The sequence below is a fragment of the Saitoella complicata genome (assembly GCF_001661265.1).
Source record: "Saitoella complicata NRRL Y-17804 unplaced genomic scaffold SAICOscaffold_8, whole genome shotgun sequence".
Taxonomy (NCBI): domain Eukaryota; kingdom Fungi; phylum Ascomycota; class Saitoellomycetes; order Saitoellales; family Saitoellaceae; genus Saitoella; species Saitoella complicata.
This window is the reverse complement of record NW_017566999.1, coordinates 245,652-260,040: the sequence shown is the minus strand read 5'-3', so window position 1 is coordinate 260,040 and position 14,389 is coordinate 245,652. Positions and strand designations below refer to the sequence as shown.

Below are 14,389 nucleotides of genomic sequence, written 5' to 3'. Positions count from 1 at the left end.
CTCACTAACGTTGATATCATGACATTACTATCCCTTGCTCAGCGCAACGTACATCCACCCTAGACCATCATCCTATGCTAACTCATACCGCATCTTAAATTCACCTCAACTTCACAGCAACCCTCGCCCCCTCCCTCCCCAACACACCCCTCTCCTGCCCCTGTCCATTCCCTCCCTTTTCCCTATACCTCTCCCCCAACGCCTCCTGACTCGCTTTCCCGGCTTTCTTCCGTACCAAGAATCCCAATTTAGGACTTTGCGTGACGGTGGATATACTACCACTATGCCCATGACCGGCAATCATGCTGTTCGATTGTAAGGAGGGCATAGGCGACTCACCCGATCGATCTCGTGTTGAGTGGGAGCCGGGACTTGAGGAGTAGGATGAGTTTGCGTAGTCTGGTCGCAGTCGTGATGGAGGTGCTGGCATATCCAACCTCGCTGCACAAGCAACGGTAGTTCCCGGGCTCAGAGCCTCCATAGCAGAGGAATCGAAGACCTCGAAGTATTGCTCCATCATCTCGTACATCTCGATTTCGCGTACCTCGGCGTCGGTCGCGCCTTCTCTCCCCTTCTTCTTCCGCGTTCTTCGTCGGCTGCCGGAGTCTAGTGGATTATCCTCCAGTAGTAGTTCTTCCAGGTCATAGGCGCCGTCAAAGTTTTGTTTCTCTCGAGGCGGTTGGTAGATAGGTTCCACATCCTTCTTCTCCAACAAAGCAAAGTCGAGATCTTTGAAGAAAGGGTGGGAGGTGAATGCGGAGAAGGATGATGCGCCGAGACGTTTCGCTGGATCCTTTGTGAGGAGGGCAGAGATGGCGGAAGTACAGGCGTCGGATACTGTTGGCGTTGTTCGCGGGAATTCTGGGTCCTCGCAGCGGATCTGGTGTGATAGTTCTTCCTCAGTCTTCGCGGTAAACGGGCGCTGCATCCACCTTCATCAGCACAAGACTTCAACACGAGTAGGAATGAGAGGAGACAAACCTTCCCGTAAACACACTCATACAAACAAACCCCCAAACTCCACCAATCAACCCCAACCCCATACCCCCTCCTCTCGAACACCTCCGGCGCCATATACATCGCCGTTCCACTCCTCGAACTCAACTTGCCCTCCTTCGGAACATACGCCGCAACATTGAAATCGGTCAGGCACGCATGGCCATCAGCGTCTAGGAGGATGTTGTCGGGCTTGATGTCGCGGTGGACGATACCGTGGGAGTGGAGGTATTTTAGGGCGAGAGCGATTTCGGCGTGCCAGAAGTGGATGGCGGGTTCGGTGAAGGTTTTGCGTTGGATGTGGAAGCGGAGGTCGCCGCCGAGCATCAGGTCAAGGATCATGTAGCTGTAACTTCACATCAGAAACGCATGAAAGGGAGAAGGACGAGGTGCGGCATACATGTACTCATCGTCCTGAAATGCATATCGTAGGTTGCAGATCATAGGATGCTCCAACTCCTCCAGCATCTCTACAGCCGGAGAAACCAATCAGCCGACGCTCGTGCTCGATCTTTGCAAGACAACTCACGTCTTTCGCGTATGAGGTTGCGCACTGCGCTTGCCTTCACGCAGTCGTCTTTGCGGATGTACTTGAGCGCATAGCTCTGCTTGGTATCTCGTCGCTCCACGATGCGGACCTACACATTCGCCGGTCAGCTCCAATCCCACGACGCGACACGGAAGACAGATCAATGCATACCTTCCCAAACGCACCCTTCCCAACAACGCGCAACAGCTTGAAATGGTCCAAATTCACTGCGCAAGCAAATCAGCTCAGAGCGCTCACAAACGTGCGACACCCGCGACATACCAGCATCTGTGAACACTACCGGACCCTTCCCATTTGCGTTTCCCATAGCTCAGCGTGATTTACCAACAGGTCCTCGGCAACAAAGTGCGAAATCCCAGGGTAATAAGGCAGCATACACCGACCATGGAGGTACATCGCACACGTCGGCCCGAAGCTTCTTTTGTTGTTTGCCTGCTCTCCCGTGTCTTCGGTCCTTTGTTTCCTGTCTTGGCCTAGCGCGGGTGCACCGGGACGGCGGTGGTGCGCGCGTCGAAGCTGTCACGCCCGATGCGGATGCGGGGGATCCCACGCTAGCCCTCGCACTGACCACTCGACTCGCACGCAGCCGTGATCTGTGCGGTGCTGCAGGATGACGGCGGCTGTTCAGCGTGCCGCATTGGGAAGGGCAAGGCAAACATTTCACAAGGCGCGTCTGCCCGCACGTGAGTGCCCCCGGTCGCGTCTCCCCCCGTCCCCTCCTCTCCCTCCGCTATTTATTCGGCCCTCCTTCCTGTCTGCTCCTCCTCCTTCAGTCGAAAGTAAACCCCCAGAGGAACCAAGCATACAACCGTATCTCTATCGAGCTGTACCCATCTTCAACACCAACTACACAGCCTTACCCTTCGTTCCCACGACTTTCGTTTCGCGCATATGTCCCACTTCGCACCACCGGGGACTTCCCGCCGGGGTGATCAGGGGTTGAATGCTAGTCATTTCGTTCACAGGTTTCCCCACCAACCTTCGAGCGACCCCAGTGCCGGTTTCCGTAGCATTCGTCCCGGTTATACTCGTCACGACTCCGGTACCGGTCTCAGTCCCACCAGCACCCCTGTCCCCGGAATACGCAAATTCAACTTCAACCCCGAGGCTGCCGATTTTCAGTGGCCTGGGTACCGTCCTCAGGGCGATGTGCCGGATCACTCGAAGACGAACCTCTCCCGCACCGCTGTTAACCGTCATGTGAAGGATTGCGACGGTGTTAGGGGCTGTATGCCCCACCTTCAGGTCAGCGACCTTGCGAAACCCATCACAGATTGTGGAGACCCTACCCCTCTTGATCATTCATACCGTGGTAAACCCCAAGAGTCGTGGGTGTATCAGCGTGGTGATCCCAACTGGCGCGAGAGTTTCTCGGACCTCCACGCATCTCTGGTCCGTCGCGGGCTTCTTAGCCAGCAAACCACAATCGGGCGCTACCCTCCAGGCGCATACATGGTCTATAGTTACTCGCTTGATTACAACCACCAGGAGTACAACTATGATCTCAAGAACGACGAGTACGCCCTTTATTCTGTCTTTGACGAATTTCGTGCGGGATACTTGGAGGAGTTGTCAGAGTCTGACAGCGACTCCGACTCCGAAGAAGGTGAAGGTGAGGAGACTGTCACTGCCGCTCCTGCTCCTGAAAGTGAAGTCGCCCTTTGTGGCTCTGCTGCTCTCAACGGTGGTTTGCTCACCGAGGAGGAGTTGGCCGTCGTCGCCGTCTCCCACGCCCCCATCGGTACCAGCCGCGAGAACTCGGTCGCTGGCTCTGGTTCTTCCACCCCCACCCAGTCCGCCAACCCAAGGCCCGCTCGCAGGGATAGCACAATCACTCCCCGCTCCGCATCCCGGGAATATGAAGCCCCTGACACCTCCCACATCTTCCGCCTCCCTTCCTTCCTCCTCTCCGACGGACACAACACTATCGTCGATGGCCTCGTCCCCTCTTTCGCCCTCCCCTGTGTGGACCTTGACAAAAGGTGGTACACGAATCAAAGTCTAAGTCTTCTCGAGGGCTTGGAGTGGCAGTGGAAGTTCAAGGGGTGGCCGTTTTACAGGTCTTTTGTGAGGAGCTTAAGGGGTGGGAACTCTCCGGGGTCTGAGGAGTGTACGCCTACGTTGACGGAGGATGAGGGGAGTGATGAGGAGGGTTTATCTGATCTTGAGTTACTCTTATCAGAGCCTGAGTCCATAAGCGACGTCGAGGTCTCTGAGAAGGAGGAGGAGGAGGAGGAGGAGGAGGAGGAGTTGGGAGACTTCGAGTTCGCGAACGCAATGCTCAAAGTCGGCTTCCCTATGCTCCTCCCCGAGATCCTCAACACCTAGACCCCGTGCTTTACGCACCCCCAGAAGTTACGAGTGTACGATATTGACGACGACGAGGAGTGAGTGACCACGATATGATTTTTGTGATGGATTCTTGAGAATGACGAGGTCTAATCTTAATGAACTTGATGGATGAGACGCACGAAAAAGGACGGCTTAACGATGTTTTTATAGCGTTTTGGACAGGATGACTTCTTGCTGATGGGACTTTAAGATTTTTTGTGGTGCTCCTGCGTTGCTTTTCTGCGATTTGATTTTCAAAAAAATGGAGTTAGACGGGCTTTGGCATGGACCCCCATTCGTCTGTGCCTCCTGTTCGTTGGTATTTTTGGTTGTTCTTCTTTGGAATCTCGGTGGGACCTAGAGATCGAGAGTATGGCTATCAATCCGAAGTTTGTTAAATTCATCTGGTTGTCCTTTGTAGATTCTCCTCTGATCACCTCTCATCGATCCCCACACCCCGTAGAGCACAAGTGACGGTACGTTCAGGCAAGTATGACAACATTATGAATTGCAAAGGAACCAAGGAAAACAACGTAAATGACGACCAAAAGCCCCATAATGACAAAAACCTAAAGAACTCCGGCTCAAACAGCAGATCAGAAGGTACCTAACGCAACACCGCCAAAGAGATCCGTCCAAGAAAAGCAACACCCGCCAAAAGAATAAAAGTACATACACTCATATCATACAATCAATGCTTGCATATGCATGCTGCTGTCGTTCAACTCGCCAAACGCCCATTCACGAGAGGGTGTGAGTGTGGTTTACACCTCCATTTGACCAGCGACGTCTTCGTCGTCAGAATCGAATGAGCCGACGGAGCTCATTTCTTCGTCGGACGATGACTCGCCTGTGGCGTCGTCCGCAGCTTCCCGTGTTGCGTATCTCTGGACGTATTCTGTTCGACAAACCCACGTTAGCCACCGTGAACAGCAAGAAATCCGGTACTTGAATGATCGAACCTTTAACCTTCGTATCATAACTCTTCGGATCCCTCATCAACAGCGCCGCAGCCTCCCCGTTCAATGGATCCGTCGGGTTAGGATACCTCAACAACTGCGGCAAGAACACCTCGAAGATATTAATCATATCAAACATCGGACTCCACGTCTGATTAATCACGTCCAAACACACACTTCCACTCAACTCGTCGATGTTTGGGTGGAAAATTCTGTTCATGAATCCGATGGAGGGAGACTTGTAAGGGTATTGGTCTGGGAGTTCGACGTGGATTTTCCAGATGCCGCCGGCGAAGGGGGTTTCTGCGGGGCCGTGGAAGCGGACGTAGAATTCTTGCATGTTGTCGTTGACGAGGGTTACTTCGTAGTCGGACATGAGACTGGTGGAAGGAGTTAGAGGGCTATAAGGGAGGAGAAGGCGGAACGAGGGTCACTCACAGCTTCATGACGTCTGTCTCGATCCTGCGTTTGGGAGAACTGTATCGTGTCGTCAGCGTATGCGTAAGGAAGGCATTCTAGCTTGCAATACCTCATGATGGTAGTAGCGAACTGTCGTGAAGGAGGTCGGGTGGAGTAGCACTTCCAGGACGGCGAGATACGAGGAGAGCGCGCCCCCGTACGCTGGTGCTGCAGCCCAAAGTGCGGGTGCTGTAACGTGATACCCCAGCTGCATTACGAAGTCATGTTGAGGGGTAGAGAGCACGTAGAAGAGTGTATTTTATCTTGAAAATTGAGGTCAACTAACCCCGTCGTCTGTGCTACAATTTGCGGGTCACCTGTCGGCTATTACATTTCCGAAAGCGGGGCGCCGGCCGCGGAGCGGCCGAGTTGTAGATGTCCAAAAAGTTGACCGTGTATGTAACGAAGACTCCATCACAAAACAATGGCTTCCCTACGTCGACCACTGCTCTCACTAGGCCGTCTCCGACACAGACCATGCACCCAACACTCAATAAGATTCTACAGCTTCCACCCATCCCCAGATCCAGCCGGTGCTCCCGCTTCCTCTAGCACCACACCCACCGCAATTGCAGATATCCCTCGACCAAAAGCAACACTCCATACCCTCCGTCAACTCTACAAAAAGCAAATCCCGATTGCAACGATTACGGCACATGATTTTCCATCAGCACTCGCTGCGGATCAAGCTGGAACGGACTTGATCCTCATTGGTGACTCCCTAGCGATGGTCGCATTGGGGTATACCTCGACAAATCAGGTGACAATGGAGGATATGATTCATCATTCAAAGGCTGTGGTGAGGGGAACAAAGTCGGCGTATGTCGTTGCGGATTTACCGTTTGGGACATATGAAGCTTCACCAGAAGATGCTGTTCGGAATGCTGCGAAGTTGATTAGGGAGGGGGGTGTGGAGGCTGTCAAGTTGGAGGGAGGAAAGGAGATGGCGGTGACGATTGAGAGGTTGACGAGGGTGGGGATTCCAGTGATGGGACATATTGGATTGCTGCCACAGAGACAAGCGGCTTTGGGTGGATTCAGAGTACAAGGAAAGACGGCAGCGAGTGCGGCGCAACTATTGGAGGATGCAGTGGCACTTGAGAAAGCTGGCTGCTTCGCCATTGTCCTGGAAGCTATGCCAGCTGAGATAGCCGAGATCATCACAAAACGCATCACTGTCCCCACAATCGGTATTGGTGCCGGATCAGCATGTTCAGGGCAGGTTCTTGTACAACTGGACATGCTCGGCGCATTCGAGCGTTTCGTACCAAAGTTTGTGAAGCAGTATGAGTCAATAGGAGTGAAGACGAGACAAGCAATCGGCAAGTATGTCGAGGAAGTGAAGGCTAGGAGCTTTCCGGCTGTGCAGCATACATACCCAATAAAGCCGGAGGAGTTGGAGAAGTTCAAGGTAAAGGTTGGAAGCGATTGAATGGAGCGGTTTGCTTGCGAAGTATAACTCAATGGCAAGGTCAATCAGGCGATACAGTACGATATATGTGAATGTTGGCAGTGCAGTGAGAACCTATAACAGTCACTGCCAGCTGGAGAAAAGAGGAGGATTGGAGAACTGGCGATATTCTCATAGCATAGGTATAACAGCAGTTATCAAACCTGAAATCATCATACAAAACCGCGAGATTTCTGGCCCCTGCATGCCCATGCAACTGCGTCGTACACCCCAACTCCGCATACACACCCCGGCACTCACCATGGCAGAGCAAGGGCAAGGCTCAGCGTTCCCAGATCCGCCTCCATTCTACAAAATCTTTACTGCGGAGAATGTTGCGGCTGCACAGGATGTGCCGGAAGGAGCGACGGAAGGAACGGTGTTGCAGTTCTTGAAACCGCCTGAGCCGCCGGAGGAGGGGTATATCACAGTTTTTGGGGTGGACAGAAGTGTGGGTGATGCAAGTCGAAGCAGCAGACTGCAGTGCTGATCCTTTCCCACAGATCGAGCATCAGGAACTGCCGCCGTTGGTTGAGGTGGTGAACCCAATGACGGGGAGAATCCTATGGCCTGATGGTCTACAGTTGTTCCCGGAGGGAGAGGTGGATAGAGTCACGGAGCTGCGGAAATTGACAAAAAGCATGTTGCTGAACTACCTGGAGATCGTGACGATTATGGGGGACAATCCTAATGAGGTATGAAAATCACGCCTGCATTCCCTTCCGCGCGATTTTAATGGCTGTCTTCATACAGTGGTTCCCGAAGCTGTTGGATCTCAAGAGAATTGTGCATAATGTTCACTATCTGCTGAACGGATATCGGCCGCACCAGGCGAGAGAGACGCTGTGCATGATGATGGAGGAGCAGATACGACGTAAGAAGGAGGAGATGGAGAAGATCAGAGATAAGTGCAGGGAGACCGAGAGGCTGATAGCGCAGTTTGCTCGGAATGGAGTCACGGAAGAAGACCATGACATGGAAGAGAAAACAGTGGGTGCATCTCGTGCGGAGGAGGCGAGCAGTGATGCAGCCAAGTGGTCCGCAATCGAAGGCATTTAAAATGGGCATCAACGGACGGCGTTTGGGACATTGGATTTTTGGAGTCTATGGAATTTTTTTGATTTCAAATATAGGATAGGCTAATACACAACTGCGGCTATATGTAGTCCAGGCCAGCATCCTTTTTACACAGACAACTCAGTATTCTCCGAGGTGATCAAGGCCTTGTAAGGAGCCAAGGCGTTCGCAACATCCTTCTCAACAAACTTCTGGGCCTGCTCGGGCGCACGACCGACGAAAGTACGGGCATCCAACAATGTGTCGAGCTCGGCGTGAATCGGGGCAAAGTACTCGTCGTTCTTAACACGCTCGATGAGGTCGTTGTCACCTCCCTCCTGCTTGACGACAGCGGCGGCCTGATGGGAGAGGACACGGATCTTCTCGTGGCAGACCTGACGGTCACCTCCGTGACGGACCATAGCCATGATGATGTTCTCGGTGGCCATGAAGGGGAGCTCGGCGGCGACGTGCTTCGCGACGATAGCAGGGTATACGACCATACCGGAGGTGATGTTCAGGAGGGTAGAGAGGATAATGTCGGCAGTAAGGAAAGCCTCGGGGATGGTGACACGACGGTTAGCGGAGTCATCGAGGGTACGCTCGAACCACTGGACGGAGGCGGTCATGGTGGTGTTGTTGACGAGGGTCATCAAGTGACGGGCGAGGGAGCAGACACGCTCGGAACGCATGGGGTTACGCTTGTAAGCCATAGCGGAGGAACCAATCTGGTCCTTCTCAAAGGGCTCCTCGACCTCCTTCAAGTTAGCAAGGAGACGGATGTCAGTAGCGATCTTGTGGGCGGTGGCACCGAGGGAAGCGAGGGGAGCGACGACGTCGATGTCGATCTTGCGGGAGTAGGTCTGACCGGTGACAGGGTAGGCGTGCTTGAAGCCGGAGAGCTCGGTGACGAGTTGGTCGAGCTCCTCGACCTTGTCGTGGTCACCGTCGAAGAGGGCCAAGAAAGAGGCCTGGGTACCGGTGGTACCCTTGACACCACGGAAACCAAGGTCGTCACGGGCACGGGCGATGTTACGCAAGTCCCAGAGGAGCTCCTGCAACCACAAGGTAGCACGCTTACCAACGGTGGTGAGCTGAGCGGGCTGGAAGTGAGTCCATCCAAGAGTGGGGACGTCCTTCTGCTCGAGGGCGAACTTGGAAAGACGGTCAATGACGTTGACGAGCTTTTCGATCAAAATGTCGCAACCGTCACGGAGGAAGATAAGGTCGGCGTTGTCGGTAACGTAGCAAGAGGTGGCACCGAGGTGAATGATACCGGCGGCGGCGGGGGCGTTCTTTCCGAAGGCGTGAACGTGGGCCATGACATCGTGACGAACACGCTTCTCCTCAGCAGCAGCAACCTTGAAGTCCTCCTCGTTCAACACCAAGTTGGCCTTCATCTGCTCGAGGGCTTCATCGGTGATCTGGCTCAAACCCAACTGCTTCTCAGCAGTGGCAAGGTTAAGCCAGAGCTTACGCCAAGTACCGAAACGAGTCGCGTTCGAGAACAACTCTGATAAAGTCAAAAATGTCAGATCCTGGGCGGATCAGTGTGGGAAAAAAGGTGGAGACGAACCGGACATCTCCTTGGAGGCATAGCGGGAGGTCAAGGGACTCTGGTACTTATCGTTGGTAGACATCTTCGCGTTTTGTAAAGGTTTGCGCGGACTTTAAGCTCAGCTCTATCGACCGGCTCAACTTTATCGCGGATTGACTCGTACGAAATCTTTAGTGCTCGGGGTGTGCTTGAGCCCACGTCCAACGTGATCCCATGGAAAGGTAGGGAGGATGGATCGATCTGTTGGATAGAAGTAATCTAGAAGGTTATAGGACTGTATTCCTCGGCGGATCACCCTCTATCTCGCTCTCATGAAGTTGCCGGTGTGGGGATTCTCGATCCGAATTGCGTGCTCAGTCGGTCGCAGCTGGGCCGCTTCTAAAAAAAGTGACTTCGCGCCACATCGCCTCCCCACTTACCCTCTCTTTATATACCCCCCAGAAGGGACCCAATTGAGGTTTGCTGTGCGTGAATCCAGACATGTCTACCACCGCTGCCTTTCCTTGGGGTGTCCCCGCCTACGACTCTCTGTCCGGTCCTACTTACTTGACCGCTCAGCAGCTCGTCCAGCAGGTTGGCTATGCCCTTGCTTCCAAGATTTACTCTTACAGCTCTGAGGGTGATGACCTCGACACCGCTGTCGCGCAATGGAACAAGGAGGGTGTCTTGAACGGCTATGGACGTCTCCCCGTCCTCGCTAAGATGCAGTCCCGCTCTGGTGCTGGTGCGATGGTTCTCGGTGACTTCTTCTCCATTGAGGACTTCAAGCAGAAGTACCCTGCTCCCCACGCTGTCATCGCGTCCACCCAGACTCTCGCTACCATGCAGCCCATTCTTACCCAGCTTGCGCTCCTCTACTCGGCTGCCACACCTTTCGTTGCCCACGTCTCTGCATCCGACTACTCCGCCGCCAACGCTGCCTTGGTTGCCAACTACGCCAGCGCTCTCTACGCCGCCCAGGAGACCGGTGTCTCTTTGATCTCCTCTTCTTCCGCTCACGAGATCCAGCACATGGCTCTCTTTGCCTCGTTGATCTCCTCCGTCACTCCCGCCATCCATGTCTACGACGGTGTCCGCCTTGCGCGCGAGTCTTGCCAGGTTGTTGATGTTCTTGACGCCGCTGCCGTCAAGCGCACCTACACCCAGCTCATCCAGGCCCAGGATGCTGTCGGCAAGAAGGTGGATGCCGCTGAGCGCATCTCTAAGATCTTGAACAACCTCAACTCTGAGCTCGGTACCAACTACGGTTTGTTCGAGTACGAGGGTCACGCTGAGGCTGAGCAGGTTTTGGTTGTCTTCGGTTCCACCGAGGCTCGCATTGCCCGCCGCGCCGCCGCCGAGTTGTCCAAGGCTGGTCAGAAGCTCGGTGTTGTCGTCGTCCGTGTCTACCGTCCCTTCTCCGACAAGCACTTCCTCGAGGCCCTCCCCGCTTCCGTGAAGAAGGTCTCCGTCCTTGGTCAGGTTGCCGACAAGGACGCTGTCGCCCAGGCTTACACACAGTCCGCTCTCTACGCTGACGTTGTTGCTGCTTTGGCCACTTCCTCCGTCAACGCCTCCGTTAAGGATATCAAGTACTCTACCGAGAAGGTCTTCACCATTGGTGACATCGCCGACTACCTCGGTGCCCCCTCCTTCGACTTCTTCGCTGGCGAAGAGGCCGTTCAGTACGTCCACTGGGATGTTGACGCCACTGCCACCGCTGCTGCTCCCGCCAAGGTTGCTAAGCTTTTGTCTGAGGTCTCTGGCAAGAACGTCTCCTTCAACGCCGTCTTCGACAACTTGTCCCAGGCTGGTATCATCCAGACTGAGATCCGCTCTACCAAGTCTGTTGTTGAGGCTCCTTTCGCGATCGAGAACGCCGATGTCGTTGTTGTTCAGGACGCTAAGATCTTGAACTCCTATGATGTTCTCGGTGCTGCCAAGGAGGGTGCTAAGGTCCTGTTGCGCACCTCTATCAAGGATGCTGACTACGAGAAGAAGCTCCCTGCTGGTTTCCGTCGTGCTGTTGCCGCCAAGAAGGCTGAGCTTTACGTCCTCAACGTTGCCGAGCTCGGTGAGAAGTCTGAGGCTTCCGCTGAGACCGACGCTGTTGCTCTTCAGCTTGCTTTCTTGAAGGTTGCGCGCCCTGAGCTTGACCTTGCTGGTGCTGCTGAGAAGGTTGCCGCCCTCAACTCTGAGGACGCCAAGTCCATTCTTCCCGCTGTCTCCAAGATCGTTGAGAATCTTGCCAAGGGTCTCAACAAGGTCGAGGTCCCCGCTACCTGGGCTGAGGCCGAGGTTGCACAGGAGCTCCCCACCACCATCCGCGCCAACTCTACCGAGGCTAACACTGAGAAGGAGATCGAGGAGCGTGTTGGTGAGACCTCCAAGTGGCACGAGGCTGCCAAGGGTCTCTTGTTCAAAGAGGCTTACGAGACCAAGGCTTCCATCCGCCCTGACCTCCCTGAGCGCAACTTCATCGTCAAGGTTAAGTCCAACAAGCGTCTTACTCCTGCTGACTACGACCGTAACATCTTCCACATCGAGTTCGACACCACCGGTACTGGTTTGACCTACGAGATCGGTGAGGCTTTGGGTGTTCACGCTCACAACGACAGGAAGGAGGTTGAGGACTTCATCGACTTCTACGGTCTTGACGCCTCTGAGTTGGTTAACGTTCCTTCCCGTGAGGACCCTGCCTACACCGAGACCCGCACCATCTTCCAGGCTTTGTTGCAGAACATTGACTTGTTCGGCCGTCCTGGTAAGAAGTTCTACGAGCAGCTCGCTGAGTTCGCCACCGACGAGGCTGAGAGGAAGCAGTTGCTTACTCTTGCTTCTGCCGAGGGTACTACTGAGTTCAAGCGCCGTGCTGAGGTTGACACCATCCACTACGTTGACTTGTTGCACGAGTTCAAGTCTGCTCGCCCTGCTTTCGGTCAGTTGGCTCAGATCGTGCCTCCCCTGAAGCGTCGTGAGTACTCCATCGCTTCTTCCCAGAAGGTCCGTCCCAACCAGGTCGACCTCTTGGTTGTCGCAGTTGACTGGCGTGATCCTACTGGCCGTGACCGTTACGGTCAGGCTACTCGCTACTTGTCTCGTCTCGAGATCGGCGACGAGCTCGTTGTGTCCGTTAAGCCTTCCGTCATGAAGCTTCCTCCCAAGGACACCCAGCCCATCATCATGGCTGGTTTGGGTACGGGTCTTGCTCCCTTCCGTGCTTTCGTCGAGTATCGTGCTTGGCAGGCGGCTCAGGGTATCGAGATTGGAAAGGTCTTCCTTTACCTCGGTTCCCGTCATCGTCGTGAGGAGTACTTGTTCGGTGAGGAATGGGAGGCTTACCTCGATGCTGGTATCATCACCATTCTCGGATGTGCTTTCTCTCGTGACCAGCCCCAGAAGGTCTACATTCAGGACAAGCTCGAGGAGAACTTGGTTGATGTTAAGGAGGCTCTCCTTGAGGGTAACGGATCCTTCTACCTCTGTGGTCCTACATGGCCCGTGCCGGCTATCACCGAGGTCTTGTCTAAGGCTGTTACCAGGAACGGTGTTGAGGAGATGAAGGAGGAGGGACGTTACGTTTTGGAGGTTTACTAAGCGTAAGGCGTTGGTTGTTTTTCGGGCTGGGTGTTTTTTGTTATTATGGATAGGGACATGGGGCGGTTTGCATGAGATCTCTTTGGGTATAATTGCTAGAATAGATCTCAGCATTGTGAGATTCAAAGGAAAGAATTCGTTATTATCCGAAAGCTTGGGTCGTGCAGTAGTTGACTACCAGTTCGTCGTTCACTTTGAAGCTCTGTAAACTACATTAGCAAGTCAAACAAGTATGGTCAAGATCGACTGACCTGATATAGGTTACCGATGACCTCGTCCAGCGATGGTGCAAAGGTGGAATTGATATATAAGAACTATAGCCATCTGGTCAGCCGTTCTGGCGTGGTATGAAACGGGTAACGTACAAGTGTGTCGGATGGTCTCAGCTTCAGCTGCCTTCGCAGAAAGGTGGTGACAGTCTGGAATCTCTGACCAGAGGTGATCTTGTAGACTTGTTGCTTCAGTATTGGCGCTCGGCCGACGGCTTTGAACCTTATAGCGACTGATCAGGCGTCAGTAACCTCTTTGATTCTCGGTCATAACCTGCTCTGCTATCACCTTTGGCCGTATCTGCTTGGGTGTATCGATTGAGTGCCGCTGTAGCATCCTCGGGTATGTTCGAGATGATAATGCTCGATGCTAGATTGAGATTTTCGAGGTCATCCGGTATTCGCTCCATTGTATGAGGTCAGTGTCGTTGCGGAGCAAAACAACGCTAGTAGCGTAGACTTTCATATTGCAGCAAAACCTTATTTTTGACAGAGCAGACCCGCGGCCCGAAGACGCAACTTGCACCAGTGATCTCCTTTGAAGGCATTCGCCGTGACGCGGTACAATCCTGTTCCATCCTTCTTACTGTGCTTGGCAGACGCGACCACTCATATCGGCGTGGATGGAAACTACGGTCGCTCTTCTCAGAAATCTCCAGCACGGCTCATCAACAGAGGCCCTTGAAAGTCTGAAACAACTAGTTCTTGAAACACAGTCAAATGCGAGTTTGAGAGAGCTGCTGGGGGAGGAACCAATGGTGTGGAACAACCTTGTCGCAGCTGTACAATGTACTACTACCAGCACCACTGTTACTACATCAAAAGATGAACTGTCTGAGACTATCAAGAATCTGTTAACACTTGGAAGGAATTTGCTTGCTGCTGGCCAGCAATCCCAGGACAATGCTTGCAATGCCAACCTTGAGAAAATGATTGAGAATGTCTTGCAGGCATGTTTGGCAAACGCGGATAATGCAGCTTCCTCAGGTCTCATCACAACATCCCTGCAAGTTCTTGCGAACACGATTGCGGGCAATGCACGGCAGAAGGAACGGGTATGGAGGAACTGGGTTAGATATGCCGATGAATGGTTCATGAACTCTTTGTTTGCGTTCTCCTCGAGACAAGCGATTCTGCCTTTACTTTTCTTTACTTGGAATTGTGTATCTGAGAGAGCATCATTAC

General features: G+C 53.6%; 8 protein-coding genes across 8 annotated transcripts; 4 read left to right on the top strand and 4 right to left on the bottom strand.

Annotated features, from left to right (window-relative positions):
- Nucleotides 1–100: 100 nt before the first annotated feature.
- Nucleotides 101–1,853, bottom strand: SAICODRAFT_24682 (kinase-like protein; the record flags this gene model as incomplete). Its single annotated transcript, XM_019166796.1, has 6 exons — nucleotides 101–922; nucleotides 982–1,342; nucleotides 1,397–1,466; nucleotides 1,526–1,634; nucleotides 1,697–1,752; nucleotides 1,808–1,853. The coding sequence occupies 6 exons, from the start codon at nucleotides 1,851–1,853 to the stop codon at nucleotides 101–103; spliced, it is 1,464 nt and encodes a 487-aa protein (XP_019025021.1).
- Nucleotides 1,854–2,437: 584 nt separating this feature from the next.
- Nucleotides 2,438–3,874, top strand: SAICODRAFT_24681 (uncharacterized protein; the record flags this gene model as incomplete). The annotated part of the gene is made up of 1 exon (XM_019166795.1): nucleotides 2,438–3,874. One exon carries the CDS (start codon nucleotides 2,438–2,440, stop codon nucleotides 3,872–3,874), a length of 1,437 nt encoding a protein of 478 aa, XP_019025020.1.
- A 591-nt stretch (nucleotides 3,875–4,465) lies between these two features.
- Nucleotides 4,466–5,370, bottom strand: SAICODRAFT_65106 (ubiquitin-conjugating enzyme type E2; the record flags this gene model as incomplete). The annotated part of the gene is made up of 4 exons (XM_019170123.1): nucleotides 4,466–4,775; nucleotides 4,840–5,216; nucleotides 5,275–5,313; nucleotides 5,366–5,370. The coding sequence occupies 4 exons, from the start codon at nucleotides 5,368–5,370 to the stop codon at nucleotides 4,642–4,644; spliced, it is 555 nt and encodes a 184-aa protein (XP_019025019.1). The 3' UTR covers nucleotides 4,466–4,641.
- Nucleotides 5,371–5,670: 300 nt separating this feature from the next.
- On the top strand, nucleotides 5,671–6,824 carry SAICODRAFT_65105 (ketopantoate hydroxymethyltransferase; the record flags this gene model as incomplete). The annotated part of the gene is made up of 2 exons (XM_019170122.1): nucleotides 5,671–5,690; nucleotides 5,803–6,824. The coding sequence occupies 2 exons, from the start codon at nucleotides 5,671–5,673 to the stop codon at nucleotides 6,725–6,727; spliced, it is 945 nt and encodes a 314-aa protein (XP_019025018.1). The 3' UTR covers nucleotides 6,728–6,824.
- Nucleotides 6,825–7,007: 183 nt separating this feature from the next.
- On the top strand, nucleotides 7,008–7,878 carry SAICODRAFT_70599 (MED7-domain-containing protein; the record flags this gene model as incomplete). The annotated part of the gene is made up of 3 exons (XM_019170593.1): nucleotides 7,008–7,196; nucleotides 7,249–7,440; nucleotides 7,499–7,878. The coding sequence occupies 3 exons, from the start codon at nucleotides 7,008–7,010 to the stop codon at nucleotides 7,802–7,804; spliced, it is 687 nt and encodes a 228-aa protein (XP_019025017.1). The 3' UTR covers nucleotides 7,805–7,878.
- Nucleotides 7,879–7,929: 51 nt separating this feature from the next.
- Nucleotides 7,930–9,489, bottom strand: SAICODRAFT_18467 (putative adenylosuccinate lyase; the record flags this gene model as incomplete). The annotated part of the gene is made up of 2 exons (XM_019165958.1): nucleotides 9,378–9,489; nucleotides 7,930–9,314 (listed from the first exon to the last, which is right to left on the bottom strand). The coding sequence occupies exons 1-2, from the start codon at nucleotides 9,439–9,441 to the stop codon at nucleotides 7,930–7,932; spliced, it is 1,449 nt and encodes a 482-aa protein (XP_019025016.1). The 5' UTR covers nucleotides 9,442–9,489.
- A 280-nt stretch (nucleotides 9,490–9,769) lies between these two features.
- Nucleotides 9,770–12,998, top strand: SAICODRAFT_70597 (uncharacterized protein). The gene has a single exon (XM_019170592.1). The coding sequence runs from the start codon at nucleotides 9,840–9,842 to the stop codon at nucleotides 12,933–12,935; it is 3,096 nt and encodes a 1,031-aa protein (XP_019025015.1). The 5' UTR covers nucleotides 9,770–9,839; the 3' UTR covers nucleotides 12,936–12,998.
- A 79-nt stretch (nucleotides 12,999–13,077) lies between these two features.
- SAICODRAFT_6682 (APG12-domain-containing protein) lies at nucleotides 13,078–13,614 on the bottom strand (the record flags this gene model as incomplete). The annotated part of the gene is made up of 4 exons (XM_019170270.1): nucleotides 13,078–13,137; nucleotides 13,187–13,249; nucleotides 13,301–13,437; nucleotides 13,494–13,614. 4 exons carry the CDS (start codon nucleotides 13,612–13,614, stop codon nucleotides 13,078–13,080), a joined length of 381 nt encoding a protein of 126 aa, XP_019025014.1.
- Between the last annotated feature and the right edge of the window lie 775 nt (nucleotides 13,615–14,389).

Bases quoted from the DNA above. Each gene is read 5' to 3' on its own strand.
- SAICODRAFT_70597 (XM_019170592.1), top strand. From the start codon at position 9,840: ATGTCTACCACCGCTGCCTTTCCTTGGGGTGTCCCCGCCTACGACTCT.